At 45.1% G+C, this 24,099-nt stretch overlaps 2 protein-coding genes across 2 annotated transcripts in view; both read right to left on the reverse strand.

Annotated features, from left to right (window-relative positions):
* Positions 1-273: 273 nt before the first annotated feature.
* Positions 274-22,281, reverse strand: LOC143039441 (uncharacterized). The gene is made up of 6 exons (XM_076209488.1): positions 19,735-22,281; positions 11,978-12,258; positions 6,018-6,135; positions 4,882-5,115; positions 1,896-2,178; positions 274-740 (listed from the first exon to the last, which is right to left on the reverse strand). Exons 1-6 carry the CDS (start codon positions 22,072-22,074, stop codon positions 505-507), a joined length of 3,492 nt encoding a protein of 1,163 aa, XP_076065603.1. The 5' UTR covers positions 22,075-22,281; the 3' UTR covers positions 274-504.
* LOC143039442 (uncharacterized) overlaps positions 22,117-24,099 on the reverse strand; it is a 138,605-nt gene continuing 136,622 nt past the window's right edge. The window contains exon 2 of the mRNA XM_076209489.1: positions 22,117-24,099. Within this exon, the coding sequence (XP_076065604.1) occupies positions 22,310-24,088 (1,779 nt within the window). The 5' untranslated portion in view covers positions 24,089-24,099 and the 3' untranslated portion in view covers positions 22,117-22,309.

Here is a 24,099-nt window from a genome sequence, read left to right on the forward strand (position 1 = left end):
TGCTTTGCACTTCAGTGTATGTGTATTCTTGCTGATTTTGAATTCTCTTGTAAGTCCATCAATCTTAATCTCAATCTCTCTCTCTCTCTCTCTCTTTCTCTGTATGACTCAGATGTTCATCACACACACTGAATTACACAAGCTGATTTTGAATTCTCTTGCAAGTCCATCAATCTCAATCTCTCTCTCTCTCTCTCTCTGTATGACTCAGATGTTCATCACATTCACTGGATTACATACAAAAAAAAAGAATGAAGGCAAATATCTTTCAGGGTTATTACAAAATGATTTATGTAAAGAGCAAAATAACATTAAATTTACTATATAAGATCACTGTTACAAGACCAAGATGTTCTCAACTTTTCTAAAAAGTCACATCAAATATAGATCATTAATCCTTCTGTTTCCCTTTCATGAATCAAGGTCCAAAGAGTTCCCTTTCTTTTGCATAAAGGATTTAGTACAGCCCCAAGGCATCACAGTATTACACAACACACGCCACAGCTACACTTCTATCCTTTTTTCCCCCTTGCTCCTGACAGAGTGGAATGGGGAGTTCCGCTGGGGTGTGGTGGAAGAGGAAGAGGCAGGATCACCCCGGCTGCTTGAGGGAGAGGCATAACGTCCTTCACAATGTTTCACAAGGGGAATGAGGTTGAGGAGAAGCCCACAGCACACAATGAAGATTCCTGAGACTAGGAAGGGCACAAGGTAAGCGCCAGTTGCATCTGCCAAGAAACCTGCAACAACAAAAATACGATATTAGGAGTTGGCAGATTGCTTGTGAAGGGACTGAATAGTATAGATCAGTCATTCTCAACAGGGGCGATTTTTGAGCTCAGGGGAGTGAAAAACGTCACGGGTATTGCTTCTAACTGACAAATTTTAAGCCTAATATAAAAGATCTAGCAGCAAAGCACCAGGCCCAAGGATCTCATTAAAACACGTGAGTAGAACATTTTAAATTAGTTGTCTATCATTGTTGCAATAATTTTTACTATCATTTTCCAATTAAGGGGGGGGGGATTTTTTTTTTTTTTTTTTTTTAAGGGGGCGATATGGCTAAAAAGGTTGAGAAACCCTGGTATAGTTGATGAAAAAATTACAAGGGAGCTTAATCTACCCTAGATTGTAATATGAAGCAGTGATATGATCCCCACACAAAGTGAAGGATATAAATAATGTAAATACTACATTGCCCTACACTTGCTCTTTCCAAAAGTACCACAAACTCTATTAACCCCTTCGATATGATGACGCCTACGTAGGCGTCATGAGGAGCAAGTGGGTACGCGAGGATGCCGATGTCGGTGTCTTGATTATATATATTGTAGTTGTACCTGCATGACCCCCATACTCTGTAAACTGGCTTTATCATATTTTCTATGGTTATCAAAATTCACGGGTGAAAGAGAATGAGCAATACAGCAGTAACTTTATTTTTTATAATGCGAGTATTATGACGCAACATCACACGTCTGGCAGCTAATGCTGCCCGTGAGATTTTGGCCCGTAGTGAAGGGGTTAAGTGGTTATACCAGTGGTTGTGGCTACCCCCCATGTAGGGGGAAAAAGCCTTTGGTATAAATATGTATGTACCAGTGGTTGTGACCAACTACCCAGGAGTCATGAATACCCTACAAGAGAGAACTGGTGGCAAGAGATTGATCTTTCTCCATCTTTCCTTGCTCTTTCTCTTCTCTTCCTTCCTTGCCCTATCCATTTTCCCCCTTCCTCTACTTAGACCCATCCTTTCCCTGCCTCCCTCCTACTCTTCTGTCTTTTCCTCCCCTACCTAGTGTTCCTTTCCTCCTTTCACACCAATTCCTCCTCCCTTACACACTCACCTGAAGCATTATTGTTTAAAAAGTTATTTTTCAATAAGGGTCACTTACCAACAAGGGGTGGTCCTATAAGATTAGCCACACCCTGGATGAGCAGCAACATTCCATATGCTTGACTGAAGGCTTCAAGGCTTATCAGCTCCACCAGTATCACAGATGTGAGGGCATAGTTGGCCGAGATGAAAAAGCCAAAGAATCCTGAGAACCCCGCAAGAATCCAGTAGTCAGCAATGAAGGGCATGAGTGCACAGGCTAGTCCACACAGAAGCATGGATATATTGTACATGAGCAGTGGGGATCCCCAGGTCTGATCACCTACATAGCCCATAACGATCTGCAAACAACAACATTTATACATTTTAAACACATGGCCTGCAATTTGTCATAATTTCATTTTATCACCAATTGCCTGTACTACTGCTCACAATATGATTTTTCATACAGATTCAAACCTTAACTTTATACAAATTTCAAACAATTAACCAGTTTCAAACCATCCAATCAATGAATGAAGTTCCTGATGCATATTATAATGTATTTACTTAATTGTATTTTACATTATAAGTGCTGTGATTATGGGGTCCCTCACATGGGATATTGACTGTACAAGATTTATACAACTGTCTACATATTAAAAGGTTACAGTGAGTCTTTGTTATACGGTACATATGCGTTCCTGAAAACCTTACCGCAAATTGAAATTACCATATACCGAACCCAAGTTTCGACTTATGGTAGACGTACCTTCTCCCTGCTCTTTCCTCTTCAAAATATCTAATTTTACCTCCAAAACATGAGCGAATACCGTATCTGTGAATTTTTCTTACCGTAAATAGAATTGAGGGTAGTAATTACCAAATAATGTAACTGTGAATTTACCGGATAAAGAATTACCGTATAAGGAGGACTCACTGTACTTTCATCTTATAAGGGAGGTAGCTGGCCAAGGCATGCATTCACCTTTCACCTATCTAATTTCCATTTGTTTCCCTTCCATCTTAGCTCCTTGTGGATGAAGGTCCTTCACTGTCTCCTGCCTACTGCTGAGGCAATGCGTATGTATGTATCATACTAACATGTAACAAAAATAAATAAATAAAAATAATTTTTTTCCTTAAAGGGAGAGCAACTCCCCATAAGCTTTGCTTCATGCTCTCCCTTTTCAACTACTAATTTTGTAAAAATTTTGTATATATGTATGTCTAAATTGTATTTTATATTGTTGAATAAACCTTAACCAACTATAAAAAAAAAAAAAAATGCAGTAAGAAACAGAACCTCCAAAGCCGGGACCCACAGCTGAAGTTGGTTTACCCCCACTACTTCATTTACATGGGGCCCTCTCTCCTTGTCCACTTGTGTGTCAATAGAGAAGGTCTTCAGGCCATGTCAATTCATTGTTTATTGACAACCATTTTCCACTTCTACAGTGAGACCTCTCATTATCGGACGTTAATTAGCCGTGTTTGCGGTGTTTTCGCTGTGTTTTCGGTGTTTTTGGTGCTGTTGTTTAGTGCTGTGCAATCACTGCCACCCAAAAGCCACTCCAAATCAACGGATCATTCACATCAACGGATACCGTTACCTCCCTTTTAGTCTGTTAATGAGAGGTAGTACTGTACCTAGCTTTTGCCTTCTCCTTTCTCTGCTCAAACATTCCCTTTTTACTCAGTGCTCCTTTCACCCCATCCATCCATCTCATTCTTGATCTTTCACTCAAGTTCACTTGAGTCGAGAAGTGAGCATACGAGGTAGCACATGAATAGTATCAGTAAGAAATAAAACATAAGGTAAGGAAGGCAGAGAGGGCAGCTGTAAGATGGGGGTAGAAGTGTGACAGAATTTTAAAAACAATAAAAAGATGTTTTGGAAAGAAATGAAGAGAGTGAGGGTGGGGGTGATTCAGGTAGAAAGAAAAAGGTAAAGGATCCAGATGAATAGACTTCAGTGGAAGTGAAGGCAGTAAGGGGAAGACAGGTGGAGTATTTTAGAGAGTTGTTGAATGTGGAGGAGGTTTGAGGGGGACTGATTGTGGTAGTGAGTGGATCTAGGAAAGACCGATAGAGAGGAAAATGACAAGGATAGACTTACAGTATACTGTACATACACATAACAAAAAGCTTTTTCCTCTTTATAACAGAGAAGGCAGAGTTGAAGCATACATCCACCCTACATCCATCTCACACCCACCCATAAATCCATTCATTTTCTCCCCCATCTTAGCACCTCATGGATGAAGGGTCATCCCTGTCCCCCGTCACACTGCTCAGGTCAATGGGGATACAGAATTATCAGTTCCACAGTAGTTCCTATCACTCCATTTTATGGTTATCCCTCCCTTTATCCACTCAAGAAATTTGCAGAGCTGATAAAGACATTCCTTTGGCCCGTGTCATTTCATCGTCCATTTACAAACACTCCCCATTCACTTCTATCTTTTATATTCTCTCTTCTTTGCTTGATATACACATTCCTTTTGCATCCAATGCTGCCCATCCACCTTTTTGTCTTTCCCTGAAGTGTATACAAGTGAGTGATGTATGTCAGGAATTTTTCTATACATGTGTGTAAACTTTTGGAATAGCCTAGGGATGAAATGATAAGCTGAAACCATACACAACTTTCAAAACAAGTTATGATAATTGGAGAGAAAGAACCAGAACCCTATGAGCATAACTTCCTTAGTGTATACTACAATTAGGTAAATAAATCAGGCAAGCACTTATTCAAGACCCTATCAATCTTGGGTCCACATACAATTACATAAAATACATACTACTATGGTTTAGAAGGGGTTAATGTGAACAAACTATTACATATCTTCACATTAATCATGCAACTAATGGAATGACTAGGCACTTGATGGTCCCATTTCCTTTCCTATGAAACCATTACTTGTATGTCATTACTGACATAACCCACTGATTCTTGGGGTCCCAAATTACCTAGTTGTGGCTTACCACCCTATTCTGTTTGGTCACTATGTTCCCAAAATGGCTCATTAATTATATAACTAAAGGAATGGGCTGATACTTACCATGCCAACACAGTTTAGAATTCCAATAACTGAGATAAGATTAGCTGAACTTTCTGCTGATACTTGCAGATCTTCCTTGGCATAGTCAGTGAGGTACATGTACACTGTGTCGTAGAACACATACAGGATAAAGTTGGAGAGTGCGAAGATATGGAACGATGGTATAGAACAGTAGGAGCCTCCCATACATGTTGTCACCATGGCCCGTACATCATCCAAGCAAGGACACTGTGTCTGCAGAAAACAAAATGGAAGGCATTCATACATATACCAAAGGCATTCATACAATATTTAATATGTGTACATGTGTATATATGAGAATATGAGTATACATGTGCATGTATATATGAGAAATATGGTAGTGGTTACAAGGCTGGATAGAGTGAGAAATGAGAAGGAGAGTAGGGGTGGAAAGGAAACTGGCAGACAGGGCTCATGAAAGATTACTGGGATGGTTTGGACACATGGAAATGGGTGAAGAAAGATTGTTAAAAGAGGGGTGGGAAGTAGAGGTGAATGGAGTAAACTTGAGGGAATGACTGAAAATGAGATGGATGGATGGGGTGAAAGGGGCTTTGAGCAAGAGAGGAATGCCTGTTCAGCAGGGAAGGGAGAAGGCAGGGGATAGGGGTGAGTGGAGGATGGTTGTGTATGGATGATATTTTGATGCAGCTCTTTGTGAAAAAGGGCCATCCGTACCCTTCATCTGCTGCCTGGATGAATGCAGTATTTTCTACATTGCACCTAGATTGCACAAAGCACCTAAACAGCAGGACTGCAAAAGGGCAGGTTAGAAAAATAAAGCAGACGAGTGCATTGGGGGAAACTTCCACCACCCACACACACACACATACTACTGTAGTAATTCAGTGCATCATCTGATTGATTCAACTTCCACCCAATTTATGGAACAGACTTAGTAACCATGGACTGAATGCTGGAACTATTGGTTGTTTTAAGAGAAAATTAGACAACTTTTTGGATGGGGATGATAGGTGGCAGTGGACATGGGACTGCCTAGTACATGGCTTAAGGTTTCTTGCACTCTCTTCCATTCCTAAGTTCTTATGATGTGAGTGAGACAAAATTGTTACTCATGTAGGTAGTTTTGAAAACAAAAGGAAGGGAATCTGTACCTGGTCTCTGTTGTTGGCCAGGGTCAGGATTGAGTTGCGATAGATGTCTGGACACGACGAAGCCTTCAGTCTATATCGGTGGATGTTGAGCATGGCGCCTCGGTACATCATTGATTGTCTGCAAAGTACACGATATGCAATACAAAAATACCATATGGCAAATTAAAAATCACCTTGTAAAAGCTGATTTATCAATGAGGTCAATTACTCGGTGCAACTATAGCGTGAGGTCTACGGCCATATGTCGCCTTCCCAGGTGCAGCCGCGTGACCCGCGTTCCTCCGGGAGGCTCTCCGCACCTGTCCATCAAATATGTGGAGGCGCGGATCCAGGAATGTTATGGGGGGGGGGGGGCGAACCGATAACCGATACTTGAAACCCCAAGATTAATGCTGTTGGCTTAGAAATTGGTCCAGAAACCTAAGTCTGTTTTGATCGTAATTGTATAATCATATATAATTCACAAATATAATTCAAATAATAAATTCGCACTAAAAAGTGTTTATCTAAGGAGAATCAAACTCGAGATGAGTGTACCATACTCGGGGCGTTGGGGTGGGGGGGTGCCCAGGCCCCCCCCCCCCGCCCTTGTATCCGCGCCTGAATATGTCCTGCCCAAATGCATCAAAAACGTGACCTGTCCACATGACCTGACCTAACCTATTGTGTCATTCTTAGAAGATGTACCAAGTGTGTATCGCTAGAATAAATGTATGGAAATATATGATAACATGTTTATCTTTACATTTCTTCCTTTAATATGAATGTAATTAGAATTCCAATTATCTAAGTCATTCCTAGGATATGTACAAAATATGTGTTTATCGATAAAATAAATGTATAGAAATGGTAGACCTCACGCTATAGTGCTAACGGGAGGTAGATCTCAACTATAGTAGCACCAATTACTCTGTATTATTAGTAGTTTTGTTATGAGACCTTATTCAGCTTCAGCAATATGGCAGAAATAAATTAACATCCCGCTATTTTGAATCAATAGGCAAAAATCCGCACGGCGAAATGCCCAGTATTTGTCGCTCCGCTGGCTAGCGAACCGTGAGAGCCGGGTTCGGGTAAACAGCGTGAGTTTTGAAGCCATCATGTGACGTCACGTGTTCCCGACACAACCACTATAAACAATATTATATGTATGCTCCAAAGGAGTCCGTTCAGGATTAGGCATACGTCGTCCTTTACTACTGGCCAGTCTGCCAAATCAACCTTAGTGCATGCCTGCCTCCCTCCCTCTCTCTCTCTCTCTCCCTCCCTCTCTCTCTCTCTCTCTTATTTCCCATCTATGTGAATATAGTACAGGAAACTTTACAGTACAATGAGCATCACTTTTTAGGATTATAGCAACGGTTTGAATCAATTCTATGACATAATGTGGCACAGCGCTTTTTCTTCCCATGTTGACACGCCGAGGCACGGTTGCCAGATTGGGCTACTTTTGAAAGCTCGGCGCGACTTAAATTTGAGTTTTGCGACTTGCGACATTTTGGGCTACTTTTGAAGTAAGTTGGGCTACTTTTGGGCTACTAATGAGAAGACTGGTAGTTATTATTTCTGCATTCATGAAGACTAATAGAGTAGTGATTATTTCTGCATTCAGGAAGTAATTTTGGCATAATTTGTCATATTTTTGGCGACAGTTGGCATTTTTTTCTTGGTAAAACCAACCAGGCAACCCTAGTCCGATTTGAGACTGCTACGTAGGATGAAAATTAACAGGAACGTATTCAACGTGCTAGATCGTCCCGCTCGCTTCTCGGCCCGCAGACGCACAGTACGAAATGTATATATTCGAATATGAAAATTAACAGGAACGTATTCAACGTGCTAGATCGTCCCGCTCGCTTCTCGGCCCGCAGACGCACAGTACGAAATGTATGTATTCGAATATGAAAATTAACAGGAACGTATTCAACGTGCTAGATCATCCCGCTCGCATCTCGGCCCGCAGAGGCTCAGTACGAAATGTACGTATTCGATTAGTCAGCCTATGTGACGGTCGATTGAGGATCATAGTGTTGTGGGCTCCACAGATCTAGAAATGAAGAGGTGGTCAAACTACGCGAAAATGTTTCAGTCTGCCTGGCTAAAGGATCCCCTGTTTGAAAAACGGTCAGCGGAAGTGAAAGAGGATGGAAATAAGGCACGTTGTAAAGTTTGTAGAACGAACATGAGAGCTCACAGAACGGATTAAAAAAAACACAGTGAGCCGTTAAAACACAAAATGTATCGAAAGTAAGTGACAAGCAGATGAGCATCAAGTCTGTTCTATCAAAGAAGGAAGATAAACTTAGTAAATTTGAAATTCGTCTCTGTATATGCAGCATGTCATTCTTCTATTCAGTCAATTGATCATCTGAGTGACCTCTTGAAAGTAGAAATGCCACCAACATCAAGCGCGAGCTCCTGCAATTTGCGGTTACATAGAACGAAGTACAGTGCTCTAATAGAAAGTCATATCACCAACCCTGCTTAATGAACAAGTTGAGGATCTAAAAATGTCTCCATTCTCTGTCATCATGGATGAGTCAACTGACATTGCCTGTGAGAAGCATTTGTGTGTTTATGTTAGATATTATAATGCTATATGCAATAGGACTTCATCTCAGTTTCTAGGACTAATTTCAGTCACAAGCACAACTTCTGAAGCCTTGTATCAACACCTCAAAAATTATTTTAGTAGTATTGGAGTTGATTTGAGGCAGTGTTTTGCCATTGGCACAGACGGGGCATCAAATCTGTGTGAGTTCATCACTTACTTAACACTCTGATGAAGAAGGACATTCCACATTTGATTCTTATCAAATGCACATGTCACTCGTTGCACTTGGCCTGTTCTCATGCATCTGATGAATTGCCTTCCAGCATCGATTTCATGATTAGAGAAAGCTACAGCTGGTTCCACAGGTCCTCACTAAGGAGAGAAAGTTATCTAGAGATTTACAGACTGATAAATGATGGAAAAGATCCCTTACAGCTGATCCCTTTGTCAAGAACACGATGGTTAGCAAGGAGTAATAGTGTAATGCGGCTTTTAGATCAGTGGGATTCTTTAAAAACTCATTTCGAAATGGCTTCATCTTCCTGTGATAGATATGTTGCGAGACAGCTATTTTCAATGTATTCTGACCCTACCAACAAGCTTTATTTCACATTCCTGAAACCAGTCCTAAATGATTTTGAAAGGATCAATTTACTGTATCAAAAAGATGAAGTAGTTCAGTGCAGCCTCCACACTGAGTTGGAAAACTTTACTCTTGGTATGCTTGGAAGAATTTTGCATCCTGAGCATGGGCTTTATGCTAATTTGAATTTTAGCTCCATTTATTTGCCCCTAGAGAAAGTACACTTTGGCTACGAGTTTACTAAATTTCTGACCATTAATAGACAAAACAATGCTGTAACCGGAGAAAACCTTCAATATGTTCAACAGAGGCACCACAATTTTTTAGTGAGAGCTTGCAAAGAGCTCCTTGTTCGCATTCCTAATAATGCTGAAACTTTGAGAACGGTGAAGTACTTGTCACCTTGCCACACACGGCCACCATTTTCAAAACTTCCATTAGTATTAGCTGACCAAGCAAAGCTTAGTGCGATTGAAAGCCAGTGGCGTCTACTGTTGACCCTTGACTGGGACAGAATTTGTGAAGGACAAGTTCCAATATCCGGATCGCCATTTTGGACCAAAGCTATAATTGTCAAGAATGCTGTTGGAGTACCCATGCTGTTTGATCTCGCTAAATTTGCGCTGAAAGTATACAGCTTACCAGTCAGTAATGCTCTGGTTGAACGGGAATTTTCGTGAGTAACCTCGGCTAAAACTAAACTAAGAAATCGAATGGGACTTGAGCTTTTGATATCAATCTAGAATTAAAAGTTACCTTGAAGAAAACGGGACTAGTTGCTCATCATTTGAACCACCCTTGTCTATGATGAAGTTGTGGGTGTAGATGAGGAAGAATGATTTGATAACCTGTCACTGTAAAGACATGTTATGCGTACGGGGAAGGTCACAAGAGTGAAGACACTTTGAGCCAATCGATAGAAGATTAACATGGTATGTGGACTCAGTATGGGGCCCTCATGGGGGACATTTGTGTTTCTTTGAGGGGAGAATAAGAAAATTACCACTCTAGAAGTTGATTGTGGGTAATTATATATATATATATATATATATATATATATATATATATATTCATATATATATATATTTATATATATATATTCATATATATATTCATATATATATATATATACGTACATATATATGTATATATATATATATATTCATATACATATCTATATATTTACACACACACACACACATATATATATATATATATATGTATATGTATACTTATATATTGGGCTACTTTTGTCAGAAATTTGCGACTTTTAGTCCTGCAGCTCGCGACTTTCGGCAGTTTACATCTGGCAACCCTGCGCCGAGGGAGTGTCACAGATGAGACAGGTGGGATTTGTGGATGATGATCGTTGTTATATTCATAAATAGTGATACTCATTGAGCTTATACAACTTCATTTACTATAAACAGGATAAAATAAAATCTAATAGTGCGTGGATGGGAACTGAGAGAGAGAGAGAGAAAGGCATTCACTAAGGTTGATTTGGCAGAATGGCTGGTTGTAATTCACGACGTAAGCCACACCCTGAACGGACTACTTGTGGCGCACAAACTATAGCCAGCCAATGGTTGTGTCGGGAACACGTGACGTCATATGACGGTTCTCAAAACTCAAGCTGGTGGAATGACGAATACGGGCCATAATAACAATCAAACATATGTAACAATCTAACATCCTGTTACACACAAAACAACCACACGAATACATGAAAACAGTTTAGATAAAATGAGATATGAAGACGGGACGCTACGAGCATAGCTCCCCTTCCCGTAAAATACAACTAGGTAAATACACACACACTTGATGCTGAGAGATACAAAGACGGGTCACTACGAGCATAGCTCCCTTCCCGTATAATACAACTAGGTAAACTAGGTAAATACACTAAGGTCACTAACCAAGCCCTACAAGATAAACTCCAAACTCCGTACTCCACCATACCCCCTAGACATAAAGCCCACAAAAAAGTAGGGGTAAAACTGGGCATTGTTACATACCTAATTATGTTTGTCAACAAAGTAAAGAGAGGAATTATACAAAACACATAGTAGTAGTTGGTAGTTTTATTTCCCTGTCTATCTGTCATAATTAGGTGTGTAACAAAAACAATGGCCAGTTTTCCCCCATGTGGCTACTTTTGCCCCCCTTCCAATGGCACCATATTTGCTGAGAATAACACTAACACCCTTGCGCTCAGGACATCATTCAGCATTGAAACTTTATCAGCAGATAATAGGCCTGGGCATAGATTCTAACTGTCCCAGATGTTGCGTTCCGGCCAAGGACCGAAAGCTCAACAAACTCTACAAGCTGTGTTCCCCTTGATGGTTGTATCAGAAGTGCTCAATGTCACAACAATGCTCATATGAACTCTCACCCACAGGACAGTTGCTGGTAAAAGATTCCAGCATGTGATTTAAAAACATGGTCAATTCAACATACATTTGTGTGAGTGTGTGTCTGTCTGTTTGTCCAATCCTTCCCTGTCCACTTATTAGGCCGGCTACACACGTGCAGTTTAAACTGACAGTTACAACTGTTCAGTTATACCTGTCAGTTGAAACTGCACGTGTGTGGGTATCTCAGTATCACTGAGATACCCACACACGTGCAGTTTCAACTGACAGTTATAACTGAACAGTTGTAACTGTCAGTTTAAACTGCACGTGTGTGGCCGGCCTTTGCATAGCTCTGTCCACCTGTTTAATCCCGCTCGCTCCCACTCCCTTCTTGTCTTTGCTATGCACAAATACACCCAGGACTCAATCGGACCCTATCGACTTGGCGGCACCCCCAACTCACTTGTTAATCTTCATGTTACGAAGTACTGCAGCAGGGAGGTGCGAGGTGGACCCCATGCACCCGCCTGAAATCCTCCTCATCGCTGCCTTGGAGGATGAGGAATAGGTGAGGAACGCCTCGCCCCTGGGGCGAATCGCGCCCACGACCATCTGGTTCCCGAGCTCGTTCATGGGCGTCGTCAACGAGGCACAGGTCTCCTCCTCGTCCTCGCCGTCGTCCTCGTCGTCGCCCTCTTGCCCCGTCTCGTCCTCGTCCCCTCGACGTCCGAGTTGTAGACACATCTGCGTAGGTGGAATAGAAGGTTAATGGGGCGTCTGGTCGAGGCATCGTCGTCGCTGTTGCAAGTCAAATAGAATATCAGACACTCCGTGCAGTCGAGTTGCCAAATCCGACTTTTGGCGCCGGGAATGGATTCCCTAAACTCTATTCAATTTTATACTCTAGATTATTTCAAACTTCAAGTTTGAGGGTAAGATGTTCCCTCTATATAACCAATGCGCGCGCGCACATACACACACATACAAACAAACACACACACACACACATACACACGAAAGGGGAATGGAAATCCTAGATAGGAATGATTTATTAAAATGGGACAATGGAAAAACAAGAGGACACGAAAAGAAACCCAAAAAGGATAACTATAGAAGAGATCTGAAAAAAAAAATAGCTTCCCACATAGAGTACTGGATACCTGGAATAATTTAGATAAAGAAACAGTATGTGCAAACACTATTCAATATTTTAAGAGAAAAATCGATGCTGAGAGATACAAAGACGGGTCATCACGAGCATAGCTCCCTTCCCGTATAATACAACTAGGAAAATACAACTAGATAAATACACACACACGCACATGCACGTGCGCATGCACTTTCTGAAACCAGACAAATAGCATGTTTTATGAGTGGAGACTACATTCATGAGAGAGTACTACATTTCAGCATCTACCAACCTCCTCTTGCTACACTCCTTAAATTTCTCCATCTCCTCTACTCATCACTATCCGGGGCCCCGACATGGGTAAGTGTCGGCCCGGGGCGAATCGAAAAGTGCCCCCCCTCCCCCCTCCCACACACACACCACCACTACCACCACCTTCCACATCTGATGGTCACTAGCACGATTCACATGTAACATTCATCCACAAAACAACGTTTACCCACACATCATTCATACACACAACTCATGATAAATGAATCATGCATTAAAAGTACATTAGGGGGAATTTACTTTACCTACTTTTCACCAAAAGTGCCGCCCCCCCCCAAAAAAAAAGTGCCACCCCAGGGCATTACCCCCCCCCACCCTGCCCCTCCCCTTGTCGGGGCCCTGTCACTATCTCCATTACCCAATACTATCCACCACCACCATTACGACTACCCACATCCTCCATCCTTTTGAAGAACCTAAGAACCCTTTGAGTTGGCAAATATTTTTTCTTTTCTTTAAAAGCTGAACGAAGTCACCTGGCGACAGTCAATAGTCAAATTTGACCGAAAGTTCGCCGAGAAACTTTTAACCAGCCCAGTCCTCCTTCGAGATTTTGTTCTAGTTAAGGCTAGACGACTCTATTCAGCTTAAGAGGACTATTTTTGGGTCCTAAGAGGGTTCAATTAAGAAATCCTTCGAGTTTCACCTCTGCCCTGCGACAAACTAAGCCTGTTTCCGACCACCTTCGACGGTGGCAATTTTGTTTCTCTCATGATTAGCGCCAGATGACTATTTTATATTCATCTTTATGACGGAGGAGATTCGTTCCAATTGCAGCATTGTCTTGAATTATTTTTATAAATCGAGGAACAGCACAAACCAGCCTTGTCGCCGGTGGTTGGAAATAGGTCGTAAGCTTGATGAGACTGGGCCCTGAAGGTCACGTCACACTACGCGTCATTTGAATCAGGGTAGCCTGGCGCGGGGGAGACAGGCGCGCGGATTTTAACCGTCCTGTGTTCAAACAGTGACTCATTGCCCTGGGTGAATGACGCATGCTACTCAGTTCATCCTTGGCATTTCTGTCTTTGCACAGGTGGTGTTTCCCTTGCCACAGACACACGTTATAGTTTTATCAGATGAATAATGTCCTCACGACGCCAGTAGATCTGCGACTTCTGTGACGTAATGAGTAAGAAGGTTAGGTGGATCTTCTCTTGTGCGTCACCAATCCACCAATACTGGGAGGACAATGGCGCGAGTCAAGTGCCTCGCGCGTCTCAATCTGAGTGTGTTGCGGGGACCGCCGGGATCAGTTCCCCAGTTAGAGGATCACATTTGGTAGTCCAAGTGCTCACCCTTTCGGGCGAACATCTTTCCACAACTGAATGAAATCGCTTAGCGGCACACACAACAACTAGCAGAATTGCATCTTTCAAAGGGCAAAGTCCGCGACTGAAATGGAGGATTTTATGCCGTTCTGTCCCGAGGCCGCACTGCGGGGGAGGGGTGGCGTCGCCAATTTCCTCCCCCTAATTTAGGAAAGTTTACTTAATTGAATCTGTGGCAGTAGCAAGTTGAAGGTCGGACGCCTCTGCTTCAGGTTCAGGTTCGAAATGCTTTGCTTTTGTAGTATCATACCTCGTATGCAATATTCTATTTACTTCCCTCCCCAACTGTCGATAACGCGCTTCGTTTTTGTTTCGTTTGCTTTGTTTACATCGTCTATACTCAATTTTCTCCGTTCACTTCCTTCATCACATCTCTTTTTTATCCACATTTCGTTTACATCCTCTATATTTAGTTTTTTTCCGTTCACTTCCTCCATTATCATCTCTCTCTTTTTATCCATATTTTGCGCAGTTCTTTTCTATCTTCTTTATGTTTACTTTTTGGAAGACAATTTCCTGAAACTTGTTCATTGCTTCCGCCTCCGTCGCTGCTGCCACCGCGGGAGAAGATTGTTGTTTTTTGTTGAAGATTATTGTTATTGTTACTATGTTAGTAATGATATTGTTGGTGGTGCTGCTTATGTTGATGTTGACTTTGGTGTTGATGATATTCTGTTGGTTTCGGTGTTGATGCTGGAGTTGTGGACGGTGTTGATGATATTATTGGTGTCTGCGTTGGTGGTATGTGTGTGTTGGCGGTGTTTACAATGTTTCATGTGGTGTTTTCGTGCTGCTGCTGTCCGTGCGTCTACTCGTCCGGTCGGCTACGCCCATTCTCTCCATCTTCGTGGTCCGTCCCACGTTTTTATTTATCCATTTATTTATTTATTTGTTTACATATATTTTTCATTATGTATTTGTTTGTTTATTTATTGAAGGTTTGTGGGGCTGTCACCCACCCGAACCTCAATCATGCCCTGGTACGGAACAGTTCACACGAACGCAGGTGATGTCCACGTGATACCACACGATATCCCCGGGGAGATCAGGAAGGGAGGGAGGGCACCCCTCCACCTCAGGGGAGGGTGTGCCCCCAAGAAGCAGACTCCCATGTTTCACTGGTCACAACCCGTTGCATCCCAGCTTCCCCAAGTTCAACAGTATTCCCCAGCCTGGCCAAGTTCAACCCCGTCATTGGGGGAAGTATTGAAGCATCTTTCCAATTCTCCTCAGTATCATGACGTTGGTCCTTTAATATCTCTGTCCCTTATTGCAACGTGATTTTATTGTTGTTACAGCGAAGCGTGTACCGTTATCTTGTCCCTACAGTCTTTCTGCTTTTATTTTAGTTCGTTGTTCTTACGAACCAAGTTCACGCGCTGCCACGCTATTCCCGTTCTTGGCGTCTGTGGTATTTAGGGTCCAACTTCAATGCGACCGTTAATGACTTCCCATTGTTGACAATTGTTTTGCTACTTTGTCTGGGTGATCCCCCCCCCCCCTCCGACACACACACTTTTTTGCTGGCATTTTCCTGCTGTCTCACCTTGCTGCTAACGTTGGCGTCGGGAACGTCTGTTTGTTTGTTTTGTTGCAGAACTGGTGTGATGGTAAACGTTAATGTTCAAAGTGTTTGGTGCAGAACCTGTTAGACGGTAATTCATTTATTCATTGTTTCTGCTTCGGGGGGGGGGTTACCACAGACTTCTCTTTCTCCTCTTTGTACTATTTATTGTTTCTGCTTTTGGGGGGATTGCCACAGACTTTTCTGCCTCCTCTTTGTACTTCTCTTGATGCTTACGCCGACATTCTTTGCCCAGGCCATGACCTCAATTAGTCCAAAATCGTTCCTGGTAAACTTTCATTATCCTTCAAAGTCTTGTAATATCAATTGCGCGATGTTAAGTGACACCTTTTACTCTGAATTTCCTTATTCACTCCTGACAAACACTGGAAACCCGCACTCATCAAGGCCAGAATTAGAGGTATTCAAATGGGTCAAGGGCTTTAACAAGGATTGATGCAGGCAAGGTCATCATATTAAGACAGCAAGGGAGGACTCGTAGTAACGTCTTTAAATTGGACACATTTAGATTTAAGAGGGAAATGGCCAATAACTGGTTTACCAATAGGGTGGTTAACGAATGGATTGGACTTAGTAACCAGGTAGTGAACGCTGAAACTATTAGTTGTTTAAAGAGGTTAGGTAACTTTATATATAGGGACGATGGGTGGTAATGGACATGGAACTGCCTAGTGTAGGCCTTATGGTTTCTTGCAGTCACCTTCATTCTTAAGTTATGTTTCTTCCTGGATGGATCTCTGGAGGAGCACAAGGACCGTTGCTGTTTCCTGTGAGCCTGCGGTCTTCCGGTCAGTGAAACAAAGGAAGAGCATGTCGACTGGAGACCTCTTGGTCCATAAATAGGTGGGAAACTCGAAGTTACAAGATTCTTATTTGAACAGGCGCTTGGATACAGGTCGTTGCTCCCTTTGTCCTGTGTGCTAAGCTTTCCAGGGCTAAGCCTCCCAGAGCTAAGCCTTCCAGGTCTAAGCTTTCCAGGGCTAAGCCTTTCAGAACTAAGTTTTCCAGGGCTAAGCCTTCCAGTGCTAAACTTTCCAGGGCTAAGCCTTCCAGAGCTAAACCTTCCAGGGCTAAGACTTCCAGGGCTAAACCTGCCGGGGCTAAGCCTTCCAGGGCTAAGCCTTCCTGGACTAAACTTTCCAGGGCTAAGCTTTCCAGGTCTAGGGCTTCCAGGGCTAAACTTTACAGGGCTAAGCCTTCCAGGACTAAACATTCCAGGGCTAAACCTTCCAGGACTAAACCTTCCAGGGCTAAGTCTTCCAGGACTACACCTTCCAGGACTAAACATTCCAGGGCTAAGCCTTCCAAGACTTAACCTTCCAGAGCTAAACTTTCCAGGTCTAACCCTTCCAGGGTTAATCGTTCCAGGACTAAGGCTTCCAGGGCTAAACCTTCCAGGGCTCAGCCTTCTAGGACTAAGCTTTCCAGGGCTAAGCCTTTCAGGGCTAAGCTTTCCAGGGCTAAGCCTTTCAGGGCTAAGCTTTCCAGGGCTAAGTCTTCCAGGGCTAAGCTTTCCAGGGCTAAGCCGAAGTCGAGGGGACCTATTGGGATTTGGTCGCAGCTCCGCGAGTAGAGTGGAGCTTAATCGAAACGAACCCGCCACTCAACACAAATCCCAACAGCTCAGTTAGAAAAACACAGAGGTAATTAATTAGTTAATTTATTTGTTTGTTTATTATTATTATCATTATTTTTTAAAGTCGTTTCGAAGGGGAGGCAAGGGGGAAGACGCCCCCCCTTTTTATTTATTTATTTTCATTTTATTTTATTTCATTTTATTTTTTTTTACAGATCACACTTGAAATAGGTTTCGTTGCATGACTTCGGAACTTTCCAATCATGGGTGAATTTACAATCTTTAACATGTGAAGAGAAAGCCAGGCCAGTAGATATATAGATCATTGAGTGAATAAATTATTCATCAAATTGGGAAACTAAACAAATAAACATATAAATAGATAAACGAACAAATAAAATGGGCCACAAAGGATGAACAGAAATAATACTAACAAAAACAATGGTGATACTAAAGTATTTGATAAAAAAAAAAAAAATAATAAAATAAAGTAGTTATGACAACACATATTTTAGCCGTTGTTATTATTACTAATAATATAACCAGCAAATGTTCCCTCTCACGCCCTTCGATTGAAGACGTAGGAAGGTCTTCGGAAGTCTTCGGAAGTCTACGGAAGCTTCACAAAGGCACCGCGGAAGCCCCGGAGGATTAGCTCGTGGATTCAATGGAGCCTCAATGGAGCCTGAAAGGAGGCTCTTCCCATGCCTTTACCGAGGAGAATGGACATCGGTAAGACTGCTGCCGACTGTACATTGCACACACCGCACACATGCAAGCACTCGTTCGCATACACGCGTAAATACGTACACTAGTAAACAGACATGCACACACACGTGCGTGCGCATACGCTTACACACACACACACACACACACACACACACACACGACTCGTGGCGCAGTGGTTAGAGTTCCCAGCTGCCACTACGGCGGTCCGGGTTCGAATCCCGCCCAGGCCTGAAATAATTTCAGTATCGCTGCGCTGCGAGTCCTTACTCCAACTCTCGTGGGCGGGGAGTTGGGGTGTGTGTGCGTGTAAGATCACAACATTATCCATAGATTGGTCATATATGGGCTCTGAGCTCTCTTACGGGAGGGAAATAGATTACCTCGAGTCCGACACGTGATCCAAGACCATGGTGAATCACACACACACACAACTCGTGGCGCAGTTGGTAGAGTTCCTGGCTGCCACTACGGCGGTCCGGGTTCGAATCCCGCCCAGGCCTGAAATAATTTCAGCATCACTGTGCTACGAGTAGTTACTACAACTCTCGTGGGCGGGGAGTTGGGGTGTGTGTGCGTGTAAGATCGGTCATATATGAGCTCTGAGCTCTCTTCCGGGAGGGAAATAGCTGTCGATCACGAGTCAGACACGTGATCCAAGACCATGGTGAATCTCACACACACACACACGAATTTGAGGCTAGTTATTACAAATTGGAGAGCAAGAGACGGGACCCAACGAGCGTCGAGTTGTTCCTTCCCTGTATACTACAGTTGGGTAAAAACAGATCGGTTTCGTCTGAGTGACTTATACAAAACAGTCCAGAGAAAGTAACTGGGTATGAAATGGATTTGACGGTGCGGGAGAAATAACATCAGGTGACGAGAAAAAGAAGTTGGTTACATACTGGGTGGAGAAGCCGATTTATCCACATTATAACGCGAGGGGCGACTAGGCAGACTATGTATGACTGGATCTAGACAAAAGCCATCGACTAACTCCTGACGACTTGTGTCAACGCTGATTAGAATCGTCGTGGAGCATTCACTAAATCAGACTAGTTCTTGGTTCGTGACCTCAGTGTGAAGAGGTTGACTGTGTGGAACTGGTACAAGATCGTCAACGACGGAGAGGTTTGGGAACTGGCGGTGTAAGTTAAAGTAAGAGGGTCTCAGTGTGGAACTCTTCGAGCTCCCTCACGGACACACAACTCACGGTCTGAGAGCCACTGGATCATACATTGTTCTGGAATGGGAAGGCAGAGAGACATTCTAGGTAACTGCTGGACTGGATGGATGACTTGCTGACTGAGAAACGGAAACCCTGAGAGGGAGTGGTGATGGGGGGAGTTCTCAAGATGGAGGAGGAGTGTGGTGAGCAGAGAACCTGCATCACCCGTACATTACAGGGACTTTTTGATTCCTGACCGTCGCCTGACAATTTCACTCCAATGAGAACCCCCGTCCCCATTCCCTCGTCGTTTCTGGGTTTAGCGATGGGTTGTCCTTCTTGACCCACAAATCAAACAGATAATAGTCTTACCTTGTTGGAGCATCCTTCAGCGAGCGAGGGCAGAGACGACCCGAAGGACGTGGGCGTGGGCAGGGTCAGGGTCACGACTTCGGTGTTGCACTCGTCGGGCGAGGCGACTTCGAAGGCCCCGGGGAGTTTGTCGGGAGAGAGGAACTGGAGAGGTTCCTTAAGGGAAGAGACCGTGGGTGGCGGAGGCGGCGGTGAGGACGCTGCAGGGGACGCGGGAGTGTTGGTGATGGAGGCGAGAAGCTGCTCCGAGAGCGAGGAGGAGAGGAGGTGAGGGTAGAGTTGGGACACGACTTCGTAGACATTCCTGTGGGAGTGGAGGCAGGAGGCCAGGTCGGGGGGGAACTCCTCGTGTGCCTTGAGGAAAGTGGGCAGGTTCAGGAGGGAGTTGCACAGGCGGAGTTGCACCTCGGGGGTTTCGTCGGGGGACATGAGGGCCGCCACGTCCCCGGACTGCACCAGGCGTCGAAGCTCGTCCAAGGACGGGAGCGCGTTGGCTCCGACGCTGCTCTTCGGGAGCGTGTCCGAGGAGGACCTCGAGTCGGCCGTCGACCTGTGGCCGTAGTTCTCCGTCCCGCTGCAGCCCTTCCTTCGCGTGCGGCTCCGGCTGCGGCTGCGGGTCCGTGTCCGGCTCCTCTTGGTCCACTCGAGATCCCGCATGAGGGCGCCGCAGAGGGCCATGTTGAGGAAAATGCCGGCAAGGATGATGAGCGTGCACCGCCAGCCCCACTCCTCGATGAGGTACTGGATGAAGGGCGCGAAGAGAAAGGTCCCGATGCCGCTGCCGGCGACAGCGATCCCCGTGGCCAGAGATCTCTTCTTCTCGAAGTAGAAGGCGACGATGACGATGGCCGCCACGTAGCAGACGGCCAAACCCATGCCCGTGATGATGCCCACCGTTAGGAGGAGGACCAGGATGGAGTTGGCGAAGGCGCTGACGAAGAAGCCGAGGCAGGCGACGATAGAGCCGTAGATGGTGACCGTCCTGCACCCGTAGCGGTCGGTGAGCATGGAAGCGACAGGCCCTGCCAGGAGTGGTATGGCCATGAAGAGACTCCCGATCCAGGACGTGAGGCTCTTGCCCTCCTGGAAGTAGTCCAGGAACTCGACGAACAGCACGCCGAAAGACATGGTCACCCCGTCCGCGATGCAGTGCACGAAGAAGGACGCCATCACCACCACCCACCCCCAGCCTCCGTCGGGCGCTTTCCGCTCGAATTCGGTCTCGTCCTCCGAGTCGGAGCAGCTGGTGCTCGACATGGAACCGATGCTGTAACTGCTCGTCTCCGAGATGTGCCGTCGCCGTTTGCGGGTCCATACTGTGGCTGTCGTGTCCCCCGGGGACACGGTCGAGTAGTAGTCGGGAAGGAGACGCGCCCACACGCGACCCAGCGTCGTGGCACTGCCGTCATTCCCGTTGTTGTCGTCCTCGTTCTCGTCCCGGAGGACCACGCGCCCGTCCTGGAGGAGGACCGTCTCCTTCGCGGCGTTCCGGTCGCGGCACACGTCTTCCTTGCTGTTCGTCAAGCTCGGGTCCGGGCTCTCGAACTGCACCCGGAGGTTGTGGGTGCTCGACCCGCCGCCGCCGCCACTTCGACTCGGAGACCTTGTCCCGTTCCCCGCGTCCCGAACGGGCGTTTTCAGGCAGCCGTTGAGCGTCGGTGGCGCGACGTTCGCCCTCTCCAGATCCGGACAAGTCGCGGGTCTGAGGAAGTGGGACACCGTCTGCGGTCTCTTCGGGCTTTGTTCCGTGGGCGAGGCTCTGGATGGTGACACGGGTCTGCTGCTAGTCGTCGTCGTCGTCTTCTTCGGGGAGCTTGCGGGCGGGGAAGCGGGGTCATACCTGGGAGGGGAAGTGGGAGGAGTCTCGGGGCTCCACGGCCTCTTGCCGCAGTGCACGCAAGTGTCACAGTCCCGGGTCTTCGTGTCGGGGTGACCACTTCTCTCCTCGGGTTCACTTTGAGAAGACTCGAGCAAAGGCTTGGCCGCCCCGCCTTCCCCGTCATCATCGTGAACTTCGTCTCCAAGTCTGCTGTAGGTAGGGTACTCCGTGTCCGAGAGTTCCCCGGACTTCTTGACCGCGACGTCCTTCTCGTGGATTTCGGTGGGCACGAAGGACCCGGAACTGTGCCCTATAGGGTCGCGGGGCTGCCCCAGGGCGTCCTCGGGCAGCGAGTGAATCACTACGACCGAAGGGGCACTGCAGTCCGCTAACAATGGTTCTGTCTCTTGGGTGTCGTCGCCCAGATCCTGGAGATCACTGCCACCTCCCCCACCACCTCCCCCACCACCACCACCACCACCACTGCAACCACGCGATAGCGCGTGCGCATTCGAAGTCATTTTCTTTTAAATTATTGGATTAGAAAGTGGGGACCCCACAGAGATTGAGCACGCAAACTGAACGTACCAGTGCGAAATGCAACTATAACATGTGATTTGTGTTTTTTTTTCTTCGCTCACATCGCCCCTTTGCTTCGTATGGCTTTATTCACTTGCACACGAACAGACACACACACACACGAGAATGTAACAATCAACAACTTGTACAGGTTGAACAAGTGGCCTGAGAATAAATCTAGACCACTACAACGGTATAACCACTAGATATAACAGGGACTAAAACTCGATGCCCTAAATTCGAAAGGGACTTCAATAAACAACAGGAAATATTTAGGTAGACATTAAACCACACTAAATAATTGTCATCGGTGTCCAGTGGTTTCTTTCTAGAAATGTTTGTGTATATAGTTCTTGAAATGAGTTTTTGTGACATGGGAGCTTCTTTCCGATCACCAATCACGCAGATATTCACTTTGTGAATTTTCTTCGGAGTCCGAGCGATCCTCCACACCTTTTCGAAAAAATTGCTCGATGTTTCTAAACACGCCTTAGTTTGAATCCTCTTACTAGTGTCTGATGTTATGTAGGTTGCTGTGCCGTCGGTTCCGGCGGGCACTTGCGTCCAATCGTAATGGACCTGTGGCAATACAAACGGCTCACAGATTTCAGCAAGGCTCCTTCGTCTAAGAACCCTCGGTCTCAGTCGTTGATCCAACACAACTGGGAAAGAGTTAAAGGCGACGGTATTTGGATTGTCGGAAGGTTTGTTCTTGCTCCAAGATGATCTAATATTCCCAGAAACTCTCTGTTCACCTGCCCAAGTGTTCTGGGTAAACACCTTCTGGTTTATGAGGTGAGGGACACGTAGGGAGACTTGAAGGAGTTTCCTTGCTTCGTGTTGGCAGACGCAACCTCTGTACCTGAGAAGTATAGTGAGGGTGTTCAAGAAATGCAATAAGATAAAAAAGCAATTATCTATAAGTGGGAGGTCAGATGAAGGAAAGTTTTTAAGGTCAGATGAAGGAAACTTTTTAAGGTTAGATGAAGTAGATTTCTTAAGGTCAGATGAAATAGGCTTCTTAAGGTCAGATGAAGGAGACCTTTTGAGGTCAGATGAAGGAGACTTCTTAAGGTCAGATGAAGGAGACCTCTTAAGGTCAGATGAAGGAGACTTTTTAAGGTCAGATGAAGGAAACTTCTTGAGGTCAGATGAAGGAGGGTTACCAACAGGAGCTAGTACTTTTATGCCAGAAATTGCGACCGAAACTTTCTTTGAGGAACCGCAAGTTATTGTTCCTGCTGACCTTGCTCCTGTCCCACTGGCAGTGCAGTTCTTATGGCAGTCTTTCAACGAGACGATTACGATGAGGACGACGACGAAGACGAGGGCGGGGGAGATGTAAATAGTGTCACAATCATGCCAAAAAGAGGACAGGACGACGTGGGAGACCGAAAGAACTTGGATTATCGTGCAGACGATGAGTAAAATGCTCACAACAAACTGGTATCTACAAGTGTCTGTCCCGACACTGCGTAGGCATTGAGTTGTACTGCTGTTGAGACCTACGCGGCAGCTACTGGATAAACTAGAGCCTGTGGTCGACCAAGGAGAGCTCCTGACATGCGATAGCAGGGAGCTCCTAAAGACGAATTGGGCGACCTTGCTTGTCTTGTCCAAAGTGCAGGTGGGGATGGGAGGGGAGTATTGATGAAAGTGGTGATGGGGGAAGCTCTGGCGGTGAGGAGAATGGGCCGGAGATCCGGAAGAAAGGTCGCCGAAGAGGAAGAAGAGTCTGATCTCGAGGATGGGTTCCCGATCCCGATGATTACGCGGAACTTGTTCTCTCTTCAGTGATGATGATACGCTTACAGTCGTTCTGATATCAGTGTGATGATGACGAACGTTGAGGTGATGACTTTGGTGACGGTGGTGATGACTACGCTGGTAGTGATGACTATCGAGTCTCTTTCGGTAGCGGTGATCAACGGGAGGCTTGCATTGACAGTCACCCATCACACAAAACC

Source organism: Oratosquilla oratoria, chromosome 26, assembly GCF_046742065.1.
Source record: "Oratosquilla oratoria isolate Oo_2021 chromosome 26, ASM4674206v1, whole genome shotgun sequence".
Lineage (NCBI taxonomy): Eukaryota > Metazoa > Arthropoda > Malacostraca > Stomatopoda > Squillidae > Oratosquilla > Oratosquilla oratoria.

Bases quoted from the DNA above. Each gene is read 5' to 3' on its own strand.
- LOC143039441 (XM_076209488.1), bottom strand. From the start codon at position 22,074: ATGACTTCGAATGCGCACGCGCTATCGCGTGGTTGCAGTGGTGGTGGT. The intron at 5,116-6,017 runs GTACAGATTCCC...TGTTTTCTGCAG, and splicing joins TGGCCAACAACAGAGACCAG to ACACAGTGTCCTTGCTTGGA. The intron at 741-1,895 runs GTAAGTGACCCT...TTGTTGTTGCAG, and splicing joins TATAGGACCACCCCTTGTTG to GTTTCTTGGCAGATGCAACT.